The sequence below is a fragment of the Apodemus sylvaticus genome, chromosome 22, assembly GCF_947179515.1.
Source record: "Apodemus sylvaticus chromosome 22, mApoSyl1.1, whole genome shotgun sequence".
NCBI lineage: Eukaryota > Metazoa > Chordata > Mammalia > Rodentia > Muridae > Apodemus > Apodemus sylvaticus.
In genome coordinates this window covers 47723368-47739308 of record NC_067493.1, presented here as the reverse complement: position 1 = coordinate 47739308, position 15941 = coordinate 47723368, and the positions used below count along the sequence as shown (strand labels likewise).

The 15941-nt window shown below is 46.1% G+C and overlaps 1 protein-coding gene across 1 annotated transcript in view; it reads left to right on the top strand.

Moving 5' to 3' along the window:
* The first annotated feature begins 9224 nt into the window (after positions 1 to 9224).
* Positions 9225 to 15941, top strand: part of Naa25 (N-alpha-acetyltransferase 25, NatB auxiliary subunit) — a 46682-nt gene continuing 39965 nt past the window's right edge. Inside the window, exon 1 of the mRNA XM_052168696.1 lies at positions 9225 to 9325. Coding sequence (XP_052024656.1) covers positions 9268 to 9325 — 58 coding nt within the window. The 5' untranslated portion in view covers positions 9225 to 9267. The remainder of the gene's footprint in view (positions 9326 to 15941) is intronic.

Sequence of the window (15941 nt, the reverse complement as noted above, 5' to 3'; positions counted from 1 at the left end):
CTCACAGGCACCTTCCTCATGGGCTCTGCAACAGGTTCCTGCCCTGACTTCTCAGTGATGGTGTGTGACGCATAAGAGGAACCCTTTCCTCCCTGCGTTGGGTCTGGCCACAGTGTTATTCCAGCAATAGATACCCCAACTAAGACCTTCCTGCTGGCAGACAGCTAAGCTCCTTAGTGCCGAGTGCTGGAGAGATGGCATAAGAACACTGGCTGCTTTCACAGACGACTCAGGTTTAAGCACCAGCACCCACAGTGGCTCATATAGTCTCTAAACCATTCCAAGGGGGCTGGAGAGATGGCTCAGTGGTTAAGAGCACTGACTATTCTTCTGAAGGTGCTGAGTTCAAACCCCAGCAACCACATGGTGGCTCACAACCATCTGTAATGAGATCTGACGCCCCCTTCTGGTAAGTCTGAAGACAGCTACAGTGTACATAGATATAACAATAAATAATAAAGAAAATCCTTAAAAAAAAAAAAAAAAAAAAAAAAAAACCAATTCCAAGGCACCTGACACCCTCTTCTGGCCTCTGCAGGCAGCAAACACATGGTACACAGACACACATTCAGGCAAGGCAGCCGTGCACATAAAACAAAATAATAATGAAAAAAGTGTAAAAAGAATAACAACACTAGAGACCACAGAATATGATCAAACTGGTCAGAAGAATAGACACACACATGCATCCCAAGTGAGGGCTGCAGAGGTGGCTCGTAGACACCTTCTTTTTCTTTTTTAAGATTTTTGTTTATTTTATGTATATTAGCGCTCATTCTGCATCTACACCTTTGTGCCAAAAAAGGGCATCAGATCCCATTACAGATGGTCGTGAGCCACCATGGGGTTGTTGGGAATTGAACTCAGGACCTCTGGACCGATGAACCATTGAGCCATCTCTCCAGCCTGCTTACTGCCCTTCTAGAGGATCCCCATTCGATTCTTAACACCCACATTAGGTTGTTCACAAGTGCAGTGACGCCAGCTCCAGGAGACAGCATCTTCTGGCTTGTGTAGACATCTGAACACACAAGGAACAAACAAACAAGTGCATATAAATTTAAAAATGTTACTGGGCAGTGGTGGTGCATGCCTGTAATTCCAGCACTCAGGAAGCAAAGGCAGGCAGATTTCTGAGTTCGAGGTCAACCTGGTCTACAGAGTGAGTTCTAGGACAGCCAGGTCTACACAGAGAAACCTTGTCTCGAAAAAACAAAAACAAAAAAAACCAATTAAAAAATTAAAAAATGTTAAAGCAACAAATTTGAGCCGGGCGGTGGCGGTGCATGCCTGTAATCCCAGCAATCTGGGAGGCAGAGGCAGGCAGATTTCTGAGTTCGAGGCCAGCCTGGTTTACAGAGTGAGTTCCAGGACAGCCAGGGCTATACTGAGAAACCCTGTCTTGAAAAAACAAAAAATCAAAAAATAAAAAATAAAAAATAAATAAAAATAAAGCAACAAATTCATTCTAAGCACTTGAAAACAGGCAAACTAGTATTCATGATATCAGAAGCGTGGAGAGTTAGAGAATACTATTCTTTCTTTTTAGTTTTTAAGGTTTTTTTTTTAAATTTTATTTTATTTTATTTAGATTTATTTATTTGGGTTGGAGAGATGGCTCAGCGGTTAAGAGCACTGACTGCTCTTCTGAAGGTCCTGAGTTCAGCAACCACATGGTGACTCATAACCATCTGTAATGGGATCTGACTCCCTGCCGGGCAGTGGTGGCACGTACCTTTAATCCTAGCACTTGGGAGGCAGAGGCAGGTAGGTGGATTTCTGAGTTCCAGACCAGCCTTGTCTACAGAGTAAGTTCCAGGATGGCTAGGGATACACAGAGAAACCTTGTCGCGAAAAACCAAAAAAAGAAAAAAGAAAAAGAAAAAGAGAGAGAGATCTGACTTCTTCTTCTGGTGTGTCTGAAGTACAGCTACAGCGTACTTACATATAATAAATAAATACACCTAAAAAATTATTTATTTATTTAGTGTGAGTATACTGTCGCTGTCTTCAGACACACCACAAGAGGGCATCAAATCCCCATTACAGATGGATGTGAGCTACCATGTTGTTGCTGGGATCTGAACTCAGGACCTCTGGAAGAGCAGTCGGTGCTCTTAACCTCTGAGCCATCGCTCCAGCCCTGTTTTTTTTTTTTGTTTGTTGTTGTTGTTGTTGTTGTTGTTGTTTTTTATTTTTTATTTTATTTTATTTTATTTTTTTAATGTAGAGGAGTACACTGTAGCTGCTTTCAGAAGAGGGCATCAGATCCCATTACAGATGGTTGTGAACCGCTATGTGATTGCTGGGAATTGAACTCAGTACTTCTGGAAGAACAGTCAGTGCTCTTAACCACTGAGCCATCTCTCCAGCACTGGTTTGGTTTTTGGTTTTTGTTTGTTTGTTTGTTTGTTTGTTTGTTTTTGAGATATGGTTTCTCAGTGTAGTCCTAGCTGAACTCACTCTGTAGACCAGGTTTACCTCAAACTCTTAGAGATCCACTTGCCTCTGCCTCCCAAGTGCTGGGACTAAAGGTGTGTGCCACCAGGCATGTTTAAAAACACACTTTCACCCCAAAAATGATGAAGATCTAAAAGTTTGAGAAAGGACTGTATGAACAAAAGAAAGTCACTTTTAACCTGCGGATGGTGAGTGCAGATTGGTAACCACCTTGGTGAAGTAAAGGAAATACTTACCTAAGCTTTAGAAGACACAACTCAAGTCTCAGAGACTGGAAATCGAGACAGCAGGAGGTCAGAAGGTCAAGGCTGGGTCATCTCTACTAGGTAGTGAGTTTGAAGCCAGCCTGATCTACAAACAAAACCATGTTGATTTGATGACATTTGAACTACATACATCTAAATAACATGTACAAGAATTCTACATATAAGGCTGGGTATGGTGGCACACATTATTAATCCCAGCATGTAGAGCCAGAGGCAGGAGGATCTTTGTAAGTTTGATGCCAGGGTCTACATATCGAGGACTAGATCAGCCAGCCAGGATTACACAGTGAGAGCTTGTCTTTAAAAAAGGGTCTAAAAAATGTATTTGACAAAACTAGGCAGGGTTTCTCTGTGTAGCCCTGGCTGTCCTGGAATGCACTCTGTAGACCAGGCTGGCCTCGAACTCAGAAATCCGCCTGACTCTGCCTCCCAAGTGCAACTCACAACTTTTTAAAGGTGGTTGGGTTAGGATTATTGATGTAAATTTCAGGCTAGCCTTGGCTACATAGTAAGACATTCTCCAAAATTCTGGAAACAGTGCTTGCAGAGCGAACACACAGACCTGGGTTTGACTTCTCCAACTCGTGTAGAAATAAAGCCATGTATAGAGACACGGGCTTGTTATCCCCAGTGCTGGGAAGTAGAGACCAGCGGATCCCTGGGGCTGTCTGGCCAGGAAGCCCATGGTCGAGCTGGCCAGCACCATGTCCCAGTGAGAGACCCTGTCTCAAAATGCAGTCCAGATGGTGCCAGGAGAATAGTCAGGAATGCACACATACGTGTACCCATGCAAACATGATCTGCAACGCACCTAAATCCCAAAACACAATTCTAAAAATAATATACATCTGACCAAAAAGAAAAATCATATATGGTCTGTTTTCTGAAACATAAGACACGTTAAGAAAAATAAGACACGTTCTTTCTGACATTGTATATTGGAAAATGGCTGGGGCCATTTTGCGCTCGTTTGCCACCTGGTGGACACAATTAGAATTGCAAGAAACTTCGGCTCTGGATTAAGCAAGGAAGGGGATGTGGGCCGAGCTTCTCCGTTTTGATGAGGAATACACTCCTTGAATTTTTGCAGGTCAAGACCATAACCAATTTATCTAAACTCCTTTTTTTTTGTAAGATTTATTTTTTATTATTTTGGGGGCTGGAATTATTTTGGCTCAGCAGAGAACATTGGCTGCCCTTGCAGAGGACCCAAGTTCAATTCCCAGCACTAAATTGCTCACAACTGGCTGTAACTCCAGCTCCGGGGGATCTGACGCCCTCTTTTAGCCTGTTTATTCTGTGAAGAGTAAAAGGTTAGGAGGAGGTACCAGGACGTCAAGACCAAAGAAAAAACTCGAAGAGTCCTTTGGGCAAGACACCCACAGCCAACATATCCAAGTCCCGCATCGACTTCACTTCCTGTACCCCCAGCTTGTGGTGCGCAGTGTGGTGCACCCGTGCCTCTCCCTGCCCATTAGGAAGAGGACCTCTCCCAAGAGCAACTCCTTTAGCCTGCCTATCTGGAAACGCTGAAGCCACCATTTAATCAGCACCCGCTGTATACCATGATGGCATCTACAGGTGTTCCGGGCCCTCAAAGGCAGTACAGAGGTGCGTTTTTACCTTCCTAGGACTCACTTTGTGCCCTGAAATGACTCAAGCCTTTCTTTTAAAGGGTGTGGAAGCTGTCTCTGCAGAGCAGGTAAGGACAGGCCCACAGTTGGCGCCTGGCTTCATCCTCAGGCTCTGAGGACAAGGGGTAAGAATAGGAAAGATGGAAGGTATAATTCACCCTGCTTAAATTCTAAACAGATTTTAAGAATACAAGGAAGTGTATCCCACCAAGGGCTGACCTAACATTCTAGAGACTTCTCTTAGGAGACCCACAGTATCCCTAGCTTTGCCAAGTCCAGAGTTAGGTGCCAAGCCAGCCCATGTTCCTGAGGAGCCCTGACAAGTGAGGTGATATTAAAGCAGAGGTGAGAGCCACAGGTCCGGCCAAGAGCCAGCTCAGCTCCACCCTCCCTCTCCCACACCCACGAGGAGTGTGTTTTTCCACTCTGCAAATTCTTGTCATCATTTTTTTCAAGACATGGTTTCTCTGTGTAGCCCTGGCTGTCATAGAACTCATTCCACACACCAGGCTGGCCTCAAACTCCAAGACCCACCTGTCCCCAAAGTGCTGGGATCAAAGGCGGACCCCACCACCCGGCTGTCCACTTTACAAATCTTGAGTCTCAGGCTCTTCACCTTTTCTTTCCCTTGAGTCAGACTGAACCCTTGCCTCCTCCCTCCTCTCCCCTGCCTGAGCCTAGCCTTATCCAGGTCATTCCTTGGCACATCTTCCCAGAATGGTCTAAGTCACTTTATCTAACTTCTGCCTTCCTGGTAAGCTGTTAAGGCAATTTTACTTTGCTTTGTTTGTTTGCTTGGAACCAGGGCCTCATGTTGCCCAAAGTGACCTCAAATGGTAAGTTGTGTACATAAGTCTGGGGTAAATTTTTTTTTTTTTTTGGATTTGTTTTTTTCGAGACTGGGTTTCTCTGTGTAGCCCTGGCTATCCTGGAACTCACTCTGTAGACCAGGCTGGCCTCAAACTCAGAAATCCACCTGCCTCTGCCTCCCAGAGTGCTGGGATTACAGGCGTATGGCACCACCACCTGGCCTGGGGTTACATTTTTAAAAGAGAATATGCATCAGTATTTCCATGAGTTTATGTGCACTGTGTGTGTGCAGTGCCCATAGAAACCATAAGAGGGCATCAGATCATTCAAAACTAATTACAGGTAGTTGTGAGCGAACATGTATGCAGGAGAAGGTATTGATTCCCTAATTGGTTTTTGTGTCAATAAAGGTGGCAGAAGCTAATCGTTGGGAGACGGGGAAAAGATGGGACTTCCGGGTCTCAGGAGGAAGAGAAAGGGACGAGAGGGAGGAGTCAGTGCAGGTGGTCACGTGGGGGAAGTGGCAGATGAGTAGGTCCCCAGACATCTATAGTTTGTAGCCTCCACCATGGGCGGAGGCCAAGAATGGGGCAAGATATTCTTCGCCCATCCACTGAGTTATCTGGCAGTTTTAAAATATTGTCTGTCTGGTGCTTTCCATCTGCATTGTCTAAGGTGGGCAGGAGAAAGACCACAGCCCGGGGCAGGCAGTCGTTGGCAGAGCTAGCCGCGACAGGTTGTGGGAGCTCTGGAGAAAGAACTAGCGTGATTTTAAAATTACACGCAGCACATGTAGGTGCTGGGACTTAAACCCAGGTCCTCTCTAAGAGCAGCCTGTACTCTTTACTCTTAGACAGGATCTCTCCAGTCTTTGTCTTAAATATTGGTCTTCAGTCCTCTAGCTGCTGAATACTGTGCTCACAGACTTTGAGCACAGGCTTTGTGAGTGGGATTTTGAAAGGATGGAACCGTGAGATTGCCCCTAAGGTTGTGCTGTGCTGGCTTGGCAGTGGCAAACAAGGACGCCCAGTTGAATCTGAATAAAGTTGCACATGCTCTAATTATATTTTGCTTAAAAATTGTATTTTGGTAATGATTTTTTTTGAGTCAGGATACCTTCATATCCCTGGCTGACCTGGAATTCAGAGATCCATCTGCCTCTGCCTCCTGAGTGTTAGGAGTAAAAGTGTGGCCATCACACCTGATAGGGATAATGGGTTTGTTTGTTTGTTTTTGTTTTGTTTTTTCAGACAAGGTCTTATGTAGCCCAGGCTGGCCCGGTTCTCACTATGTAGCCCAGGCTGGCCATGAAACTGTCCATCTGCAAAGGATGGGATTATAGCCAAACCTCACAGTGCTTGTCTCATTGAACTTTATCTTTTGGTTATTTACTAGTTTAGACACATTCCAACAATCTAGAGCAGGGCTCAGCAAAATGTATTTTAATTAGTGTGTGTGTGTGTGTGTATGTATGTATGTCTGTATGCATGCATGCCGCTCGCATGCACACACACACACACACACACACACACACACACACAGGTGCTAAGTTAATTCCAAGCTGTCATTATCTGTTTGTTGTTATTTATTTTTATTTTATGTATGAATATTTGCTTGTATGTCTGTTACCAATGTGTGCTTGGTGGATATGGAGGGCAAAAGGGGACAGACCCGATGCCTCCGGTGGCTTTCTTGTGTGCTTGGGCACACTCCTGTGCATACACTCTTGCCCACACACATAAACAGTAAAAACCTTAAAATGAAAAATAAAAGGGGAGAAATCCTCAGGGCAGGGGAGACGAAGAGCACTGGCTATCTTTTATTTTTAAGATTTCTTTATTTTATTTATTTTATGTATATGAGTACACTATATTTGTACAGATGGTTGTGAGCCACCATGTGGTTGCTGGGAATTGAACCCAAGACCTCAGCTTGCTCCAGCCCAAAGATTTATTTATTGTTATATGTGAGTGCACTGTAGCTGTCTTCAGACACACCAGAAGAGGGCATCAGATCTCATTACAGATGGTTGTGAGCCACCATGTGGTTGTTGGGATTTGAACTCAAGACCTTTGGAAGAGTAGTCTGTGCTCTTAACCCCTGAGCCATCTCACCAGCCCTTTTCTTTCTGATTTTCGAGACAGGGTTTCTCTGTGTAGCCCTGGCTGTCCTGGAACTCACTCTGTAGACCAGGCTGGCCTCGAACTCAGAAATCTGCCTGTCTCTGCCTCCCTGAGTGATGGGATCAAAGGCGTGCACCATCACTGCCCGGCTCAGCTCTTTTTTTTAAAGACAGGATTTTTCTATGTAGCCATGGCTGTCCTGGAACTCATTCTGTAGACCAGGCTAGCCTAGAACTCAGAGATCCACCTGTCTCTGCCTCCCAAGTTCTGGGACTAAAGGCCTGTGCTGTCACATCTCACTTTTCTCTATAATTTCTAAATGATATAATCAGCTGTCACATTGTAACAGTGGTTTGCAATCTTCCTGATGCTGCAACCTTTAATACTTGTTATGGTGAGCCCCCCCAACTGTGAAATTATTACATTGCTACTTCATAACTGTAACTTTTGTTTATGTTACCAATTGTAAACATCTGATATGTAACCTCATGGGGGTCATGACCCACTTGTTGAAAACCACTGTGGTACCGGGAGAGAACTGAATCTCTCCTCGGACCTCCACACTTTCACTGGGTTTTAGAGTGCCCACACACATATACACAGAAATACACATGAAAATAACCAATGTGAAGGGCTGGTGAGATGGCTCAGTGGTTAAGAGCACCAACTGCTCTTCTGAAGGTCCTGAGTTCAAATCCCAGCAACCACATGGTGGCTCACAACCATCTGTAATGAGATCTGATGCCCTCTTCTGGAGTGTCTGAAGACAGCTACAGTGTACGCACATATAATAAATAAATAATTCTTAAAAAAAAACCAATGTGAAGCCTTTAAACTTGTAGTGGATACATTGAAACAGTTATACATCTGTACAGGGTACTATGCATTGTCATGATACATGTATACATTGTGTAATGTTTAAATCCCGAGTATCATTTCTTCTCCCTCTCCCTTTCTTTTGAGACAGTCTTACCATGTAGCTAGCCCAGTCTGGCTCTTCTTGCCTCTTGCCTTAGCCTTCAGTGCCCTGGCTACAGATATACACTCTACACACCACTTCTTAGTGGTTTTGGAAAAAAGCTACTAGATTTGCTGGCCTGTCAAAGTGTTGCAAAAGCCAAATCCATTTTTACACGCTGCTGGAGACAAGGCTGCCATGAACCGAGGGAAAAATTGTTGGTGCAAAGAGAAATGCCAGCAAATAAGGCAAGCAATCACCAGGTGGGAGAACCTTTTTATTTTTATTTCTATTTACTTACTTATTTATTTATAGGAACAGCCTCGGCTGTCCTGGAACTCATTAGGTGGATCAGGCTAACCTCGAACTCACGGAAATCCGCTTGCCTCCGCCTCCCAAGTACTGGGATTAAAAAATGTGTACCTTTAGCTTTTTGTCACTCTGGCCGCCTAATTAGCACTCATAACCCTGTGCTGTGCGAGTAAAGAAAGGTAAAAATTGGTAATAAGTAAAGGTAATAATAACGTCTAACGCGTATGAATATGAAAAACAATCTACTTAAACAGCTTGCAGTAGTGTCTAAACACGCACATTGAGTTCAGGGAAGGGGTGGAGGAGGGCTCGTAAGCTTTTTCTAGAGTTTCACTGTTGGGCAAGCACTTTCCCAGGGCTCACAGGCTACAAGTTCCTGGTTGCTCCACAATCAAGGCCACACCCAACAGGTTCTTCCAGATGTAAAGTCAGTAGCATTAAACCGCACTCTCTACACCTCTCCCTCTCCCCGGGAAACAGCCTTCCTTAGCGTCAACTGCCCCTGGGGTCCGGATGACACCTCAGGCAAAATCAAACCACAGCGCCAATTAAAGGGGAGGCGAGTCTCCCTTTCTACGCAGGCGCACTCCGTCTCGTTCCCCTCCACTATCGCGATACAGCGGCGAGATCGACGCTGGCCCTTTAACGGCCCCTTCCCGGGGGCCTGCCAAGCGCGTGCGCACTGCGGTTCTGCGCTTGTCATCATGGCGACGCGGGGCCATGTGCAGGACCCTAACGACCGGCGCCTCCGGCCCATTTACGGTGAGTATCCGGAGCCGGCCTGTTAGCCACTGTGGCAAGCCAAGGCCTGCCCTGTCTCGGGCGAAGGCCCAGGAGGGCCGCTGGGGACGCGCGCGGTGCGGGGCGCCGAGGGGGCGGACCGCGCGGGGCGCTAGGCCGCAGCCTCGGCCTCGCTTATGCGCCGACCCGGCGTTGCTGGTCCCTGAGGCGACAACGGTGGGAGCGCGCAGCTGTCAGGCTGCGCGGATCGCGCCACTGCTTGGAGACCAGCGCTACCACCAGGTTGCTCTATCCCAGCCGCTCCCGAGGAGCCCCGCCGGTCTTTCTTGCAGGTGACAACCGGCTCCGGCGTTGACGGTGGGAACGCTCTCCTGAGGGGAAGATACCCCCAGTGATGGTGGTTCTGGTCACCAGGATGAGGATCAGGGAGTTGACTTACAGGATGTAGTCTAGTACACGTGGAGAAACTGAGGCCCGGAGAAGGGATGGGGCTGATGCAAGGTCACTCAGATCGAGTCCCATCCTGATGCGGCTCAGTGCAAGAACAGCTGCTCTGGGCACACGTGGGAGGCGGGGGGAGGGGGTCGCGGGCCCAGAATAGCGGGGAAGAGATGGCAGTAGCTGGTGTCGTCGGAGCAGCCGGTCAGGCTAGGTTTTTCCTTTCAGCACCGCGTCTGAGGTTTTTCTCTGTAGCTTGCGTTCCCCGTGGATCCCTCTCCACGGCGCGCGTCCCAAACCCTCAGGTTTTAAGGAGTATCTTATTGTCATCTTCCCACCGTAGTGGAATAAAAGAATCACAAGATCGCGTCGAGGAGAAACACTTTGCATTAACTGAGATGTCCTGTTATTGGAAGTGGTACCTTTTTTTGTTGTTGTTGTTGCGATGCCTTCCCTCGTTGGTGGGTGTATGGTGTTTTCTCAGGTAATGATGAGGAAGGAAGCTTTATCAAGGTCGGTGGTTTGTTTTTTTGTTGTTGTTGTTTGGTGTTTTTTTTTTGTTTGTTTGTTTTTTTGTTTTTTTTGCTATAGTACACCTTAACGTTTTCAGTGTGGCTATGCATTTTGGCCTCTTTCGTTTTGGGTCCTCCACACCCACCCACCTCCTGGCAGAGTGGGTGCCTGGGTCTCTAGCAAATTGGTACATATGTGGATTTTTGTCAGTTTGATGTCTGTGCACCACGTGCGGCCCTGGTGTTTGAAGAGGGGCATCAGGATCCTTTGGAACTGTAATTATAGATTATTGTAAGTCAGCATGTAGGTGCTGGGACTGGGCCAGGACCTCACTATGTAACCCTTCATTGCATGGAAGTCATAGAAATTGCCTGCTTTCTGCCTTCTGAGTGCTGGGATTAAAGGTGTGGGCCACCAGGCCCAGCTGCTCTTTTCTTTTTTTAAGATAAGGTTTCAGCACCAGGTCCTGAACTCCTTTCATAGACCAGCTGGACGCAAGCTTCCGGCCATCCTGCCTCTGCCTCCCCTGTTGGGGTTACAGGCATCTGGCCGTATGCCCAGCAGTCATACTTTCATATGTGTGTATGATGACATTTTTTTCTTAAAGATGTATTTATTTATTTTTATGTATATGAGTACACTGTAGCTGCCTTCAGATCCCATTACAGATAGTTGTGAGCCACCATGTGGTTGCTGAGAATTGAACTCAGGACCTCTGGAAGAGCAGTCAGTGCTCTTTACTGCTGAGCCATCTCTCCAGCCCAACTTTTTTTTTTTTTTAATTACATTTGTTGAAATGTTTTTTGGGTGTGTGTGGTGGGGTGTGGTCACATGAATGGTATTGTGTGCCTGGAGTTCAGAGGACACCATAAAAGAGGGAGTTGTTCTTCCCTATCATAAAGGTCCTGGGATCTCATAAAGGTTGTCAGGAATGGTAGCAAGCATACCTCACCTGCTGGCTGGGCCATCTCAGAGGTCCTTAGGTGGACCTTTCCTGTGATGGTTTTCCTTCCCATTACCTGTTTCTAGCAGTAATGGCCCTGTGCTGTGGATAATCATAATGAGTGTAGAACACCTGATCCAATCAGTGCCCTTGAGCTTTCAGCACATACACACCCCTTACACAGCTGGAGCAGCAAGCTAATTGCTCTTATGTGATTTATCTAGCGCTAATGTATCACAGACTTGGGATTTGAACTCCAGGCTCACTGCCTTACCACTTGCTAGAAATTGCATCACGCTGATTCATCTAAATTGCAGAAGTGGGGGCTAGCAGAAAGAGGACTCAGATTTCCCCATTGCTGCACATCCCCATGTGGACCGGGCTTGTGTCTGGCTTGCAGTTGTCCTGCTCCTGGGTAATAGAAAGTAAAACCTAAGTTAAGGGCTCGTGGTCTGTGAATCACATCCTCATACAGACAGTGAATGTTGACTTCTCCTTTTTCTGAGAAGTCTTTTATAAAAAGACTAAAACCTTTTTAAGAATAATTAAATTTATAACATTGTTCTTCAAGACCAAGGAGAACGCTGTTGGTCTTATATTCAATTAGAGTTAATGTGTTTTGAATTGTTTAATAAAAAGCACCATTTCACACTGCCAAGCATCAGGGTATATTTATTAGTCAGAAGTGACAGGTCAAAGTGAAATCTAGTTCTGTGGCTTTAGTTACAGCTAGTAGAGAGCAGAGGAGGGCTTCTGAGGGACAGAATAGGCTTTGCCTCAGGCTCCGTACTTACAGCTCCTGGGTTGTGTTGTTCTGACACATTGATGCTCCTCAACAACTGCTAATTCTTAAATCCAGACAGCACTAGCTGACCCCTGAGCAAGCTCGTCAGCGAGGAGCTCAGCCACAGGTTGATGTTCAGTGTAAACTGAGAGCCAGTCACTGTAGGGAGCTGAAGGCCATAAGCAGTGAGTTGTAGGCTGCAGTTGGACATGGCTTCCTCTAGTTCACCCTGGCCTACAGCTCCCTCCTGTCTCAGTCTGTGAGTGCTGGGATTAAAGGCTAGTGCCACGAGCCAGCCTCCTGCCTTTGGGAAATAACCACTTGCTAGTTCTCACCAATTGACACTTTTGTTTGAGTTGGGGAGCCTGGTGCTTTTTTCTGCTGTTACTGCCTGTGTTGGGGCTCTGAGATGGCTCGGTGCACAAAGGCACTGGCTGCACTCCTGATCACCGGAGCTCCATCCTGGAAACCCACATGGTGTTTGGAGAGAACTGTCTCTGTCTCTGACTTGTGTATACACAGCACCAACCTGTGAACACACATATGCACACACAAAATCCTTTGTTCTAATCTGTTGAGCATTGCAGTCTTAGATAGGGTCAGGTGTTGCACGGTTCCAGCAGACTCTCCAATGACAGTCACTTCATTGATGAGTTAGGATGTTTCCCTTGGGTGTCTAGTCAAACTATAGGGCAGGTAATTATTCTACTGAAGTTCATTAGTAAAAACTTGAAAGGTCTTTAATCAAGGCAATTATTTATTCCCAGTCTTTGGTTGGGCAGTGTTAACTGTGTGAATTTTAGAAGTGACAAGGTATTATTTATGGTGACTGATGGACTGTGTGTGTGTGTACATGTGAGTGGGTGTGTACATGTGTGTGTGTATACATGTGTGAGTGGGTATGTGAGTGTACTTGTGTGTGTCTGTGCGTGGTTTTGTGTGTGTGTGTGCATGTGAGTGGGTGTGCATGTGAGTGGGTGTGCATGTAACATTTTTGTTGTTGTTGTTGTTTTGGTTTTTTTGTTTGTTTGTTTTTGGTTTTTTTTTTTTTGACTCTGGGTCTCTTTGGCCTAGCACTTGCCAGGTAGCCTAGACCGGTTGAGACAGACTCGCAGTGACTGACCTGTCTCTGCCTCCCCAGCGCTGGGACACAAGTGTGCCACTGTGTCCATCCTTTTTACTTGGTTCTGGGGTTCAGACTGTCATCTGCCTATTTGACCAAGTCTATTATGCCCACCTGTTTGACTTTGTGTGGAAATTTCACTTGGTATAATAGCCTTTAGTTGGGCAGTGCTGTTGCTTGCCTTTAGTCCTAGCACTGAAGGCAGAGACAGGCAGACCTGCCTGGTCTACAGAGCAAGCTCCGGGACTACTGGGACTACATATAAGACTACTATGTAGCCAGGGCTACAAAGCTGGAGCAGCTAGTGCAGAACAAAACACCCAACATCTTTCCTTCTGTAGTGAGAATATAAGCACTCTGACAGCCATGTCTACATAGGATGCAGCTCAGTGGTAGTGTCTGTCCGGAGTGTGTGCCGCAAAGCCAGCCTTCAGCACTGGGCAGGGAGAAAAGAAAACAATTCTTGGATTTTTTTTTTTACATGGGATAGGGGATAATAGAAACAGGTAATGAGAGACCTGTTAACCTGTTAGCCCGGAGAGTTAACAGGAGTCCTGGAACTCGATTTGTAGACCAGGCTGGCTCTTCCTCCAGAGCACTGCGATCTGGCATCTGCTACCATACCCAGCTGTAACTGTAACTTTATTTTATTTTATCTTTTTTTTAAAGATTTATTTATTTATTATATGTAAATACACTGTAGCTGTCTTCAGACACTCCAGGAGAGGGGGTCAGATCTCATTACAGATGGTTGTGAGCTATCATGTGGTTGCTGGGATTTGAACTCAGGACCTTTGGAAGAGCAGTCCGTGCTCTTCACCACTGAGCCATCTCTCCAGCCCCCCTTATTTTATCTTTATATGAGTACACTGTCACTCTCTTGTGGCATCGGATCCCATCAGGGTTTCTCTGTGTAGCCCTGGCTGTCCTGGAAATCATTCTGTAGACCAGGCTGGCTTCAAACTCAGAAATTCGCCTGCCTCTGCCACCACCGACTGGCTAAAAAAAATCTTAAGAAAAAAGAAAAGTTGAAAGTCAGTTTGGCTACATAGTTGTGGCTAGGTTACATGCATAAATCTGTCACCCCCTCCCCAATAATTACAATATGTATCCTTATTAGTAACAGAAACCTGTATCTCTTGCTGGGAGGAAACAATGAAAACAAAATGTCACTAAATTCCTGTCTGCACCCTCCATTAAAAGAAACAAAAAGACAGGAAAGATACTAGGGAAAAGGTAAGAGAATGTGTAGTGGGGCCAAGCTGGCTGCAGGAAAGCCCATAGGCGGGTTCTGGTCCTCTCCGGGAGGATCACCTACTCAAAAGAATGTTCCTTTGTTCTGGTGCTTACCATGCCCTGTGAAACTTTTTCCTCTGTCTGACTTCTGGGAGGCCAATTTGTCAGTTATTAAGGGGATAGTGACAGTCCCTAGTCAAACCACAGTTACCCATGAATAACTTTTAAAAAGACTTATTAACTTAGGATATCACACTTATTGACCTCTTTTGTTTAAGGGCTATGTAACTTATATTAGAGACCCAGCAGTGTAAATTGAAAATCCACTTTTCCCAAAGAAGTTAAAGGCCAATTAATCAGCCTTTGCCCAAGCACTGGGGCCCGGAGGGTTTGATTGACATCTGGCCAAATGTAGTGCCACAGTGTCCCAGGGAACAGAAACCCCAACAGCAGCCCCAGTTAGAAGCTTAGTCCCAGGTTGGACTGAGGGCGGAGTGGAATGCCAGGAAGTGAGGAGGCGCCCAGGTCTCAGCCTCTGCTTTCCTCTGGATGTCTTGTCTCTCTGCTCTGCTCTTCAAGACTCAGTTCCTTTGGCTCATTAATTGCATTCTTCAGGGCAGACCTGTTTTGGCTTTATAGCCATACTAAGTTGTGGTCAGAGAAGGGCCCTTTGGCAGCCTGTCCCCACAGACAGACTTCATCAGGGTGGCTCCTTCCTTCCAAGTTCCTGATTTTTTTTAAGGTGTATTTATGTGTCTGTGTGGATACACTACTCCCTGTGCAGAGCCCAGGATGCCCTGGAGCTGAAGTGATAATTGTGAGCTGTCCTATTGGTGCAAGGGCAATAATGACTCCAGCCCACTCGCAGGGGTTTTTGGATAGAGGGAAATTTTCTGTTTTTGATTTTGTTTCTTGCATGAACAGAGCCAGAAGGTGGCATTTTCTTTGTCCTCATCATCTTGCTTATGTCCTGAGATGCTTCTGGATGAACCATTGCTAACCTAAGACTCCATGCATTAGGCTTTTTGTTGCCCATAGCTTTCTGTGTCTCCCAGTGTTGTAGCTTCTGGTTATGAGGAAGTAAGCTAGCTGACTTACCCAGGCTGGGTCAAATGTCCATGCTGGGATGGGCTGCAGTTCTGAGGTTTAGATATGGTTTTACCACATCACCCCAGTGGAGCCCCTTCTCAGAGGTGAGGCCTCGGGCAGGTTGGTACAGGCTATCATAGCCTTGTCCCCTTTAGAGTGATAGAGGACAATCCTTAGTCCTGACGCTAGGTTTGATTTTTTTTTTTTTTTAATCAATAATCACCCTAACAGTTTGAGCTCATCAAAGTTGACTAGGCTAAGAGAAATTACTTAAAAAAGAAAAGATGGCCTGGCTGTGGAGCCCAAGCTGGCTCAAACACTTGCCTCTCAATCCTAAACTGGGGCCTGGGGTGAGAGGGTGGGGGCTGGGCTGGGTGGGTGTTACACAGAGAGCACTGTAATCTCAGCATTTTGGAGTTTGAGCAAGCCTATCCCAGTGAGTTCAGGACCCCTTTCCAGTGAGGGCTGTGAACCTGGAACCTGACAGGGCTCAGGCAGAAGTCACTGGCTT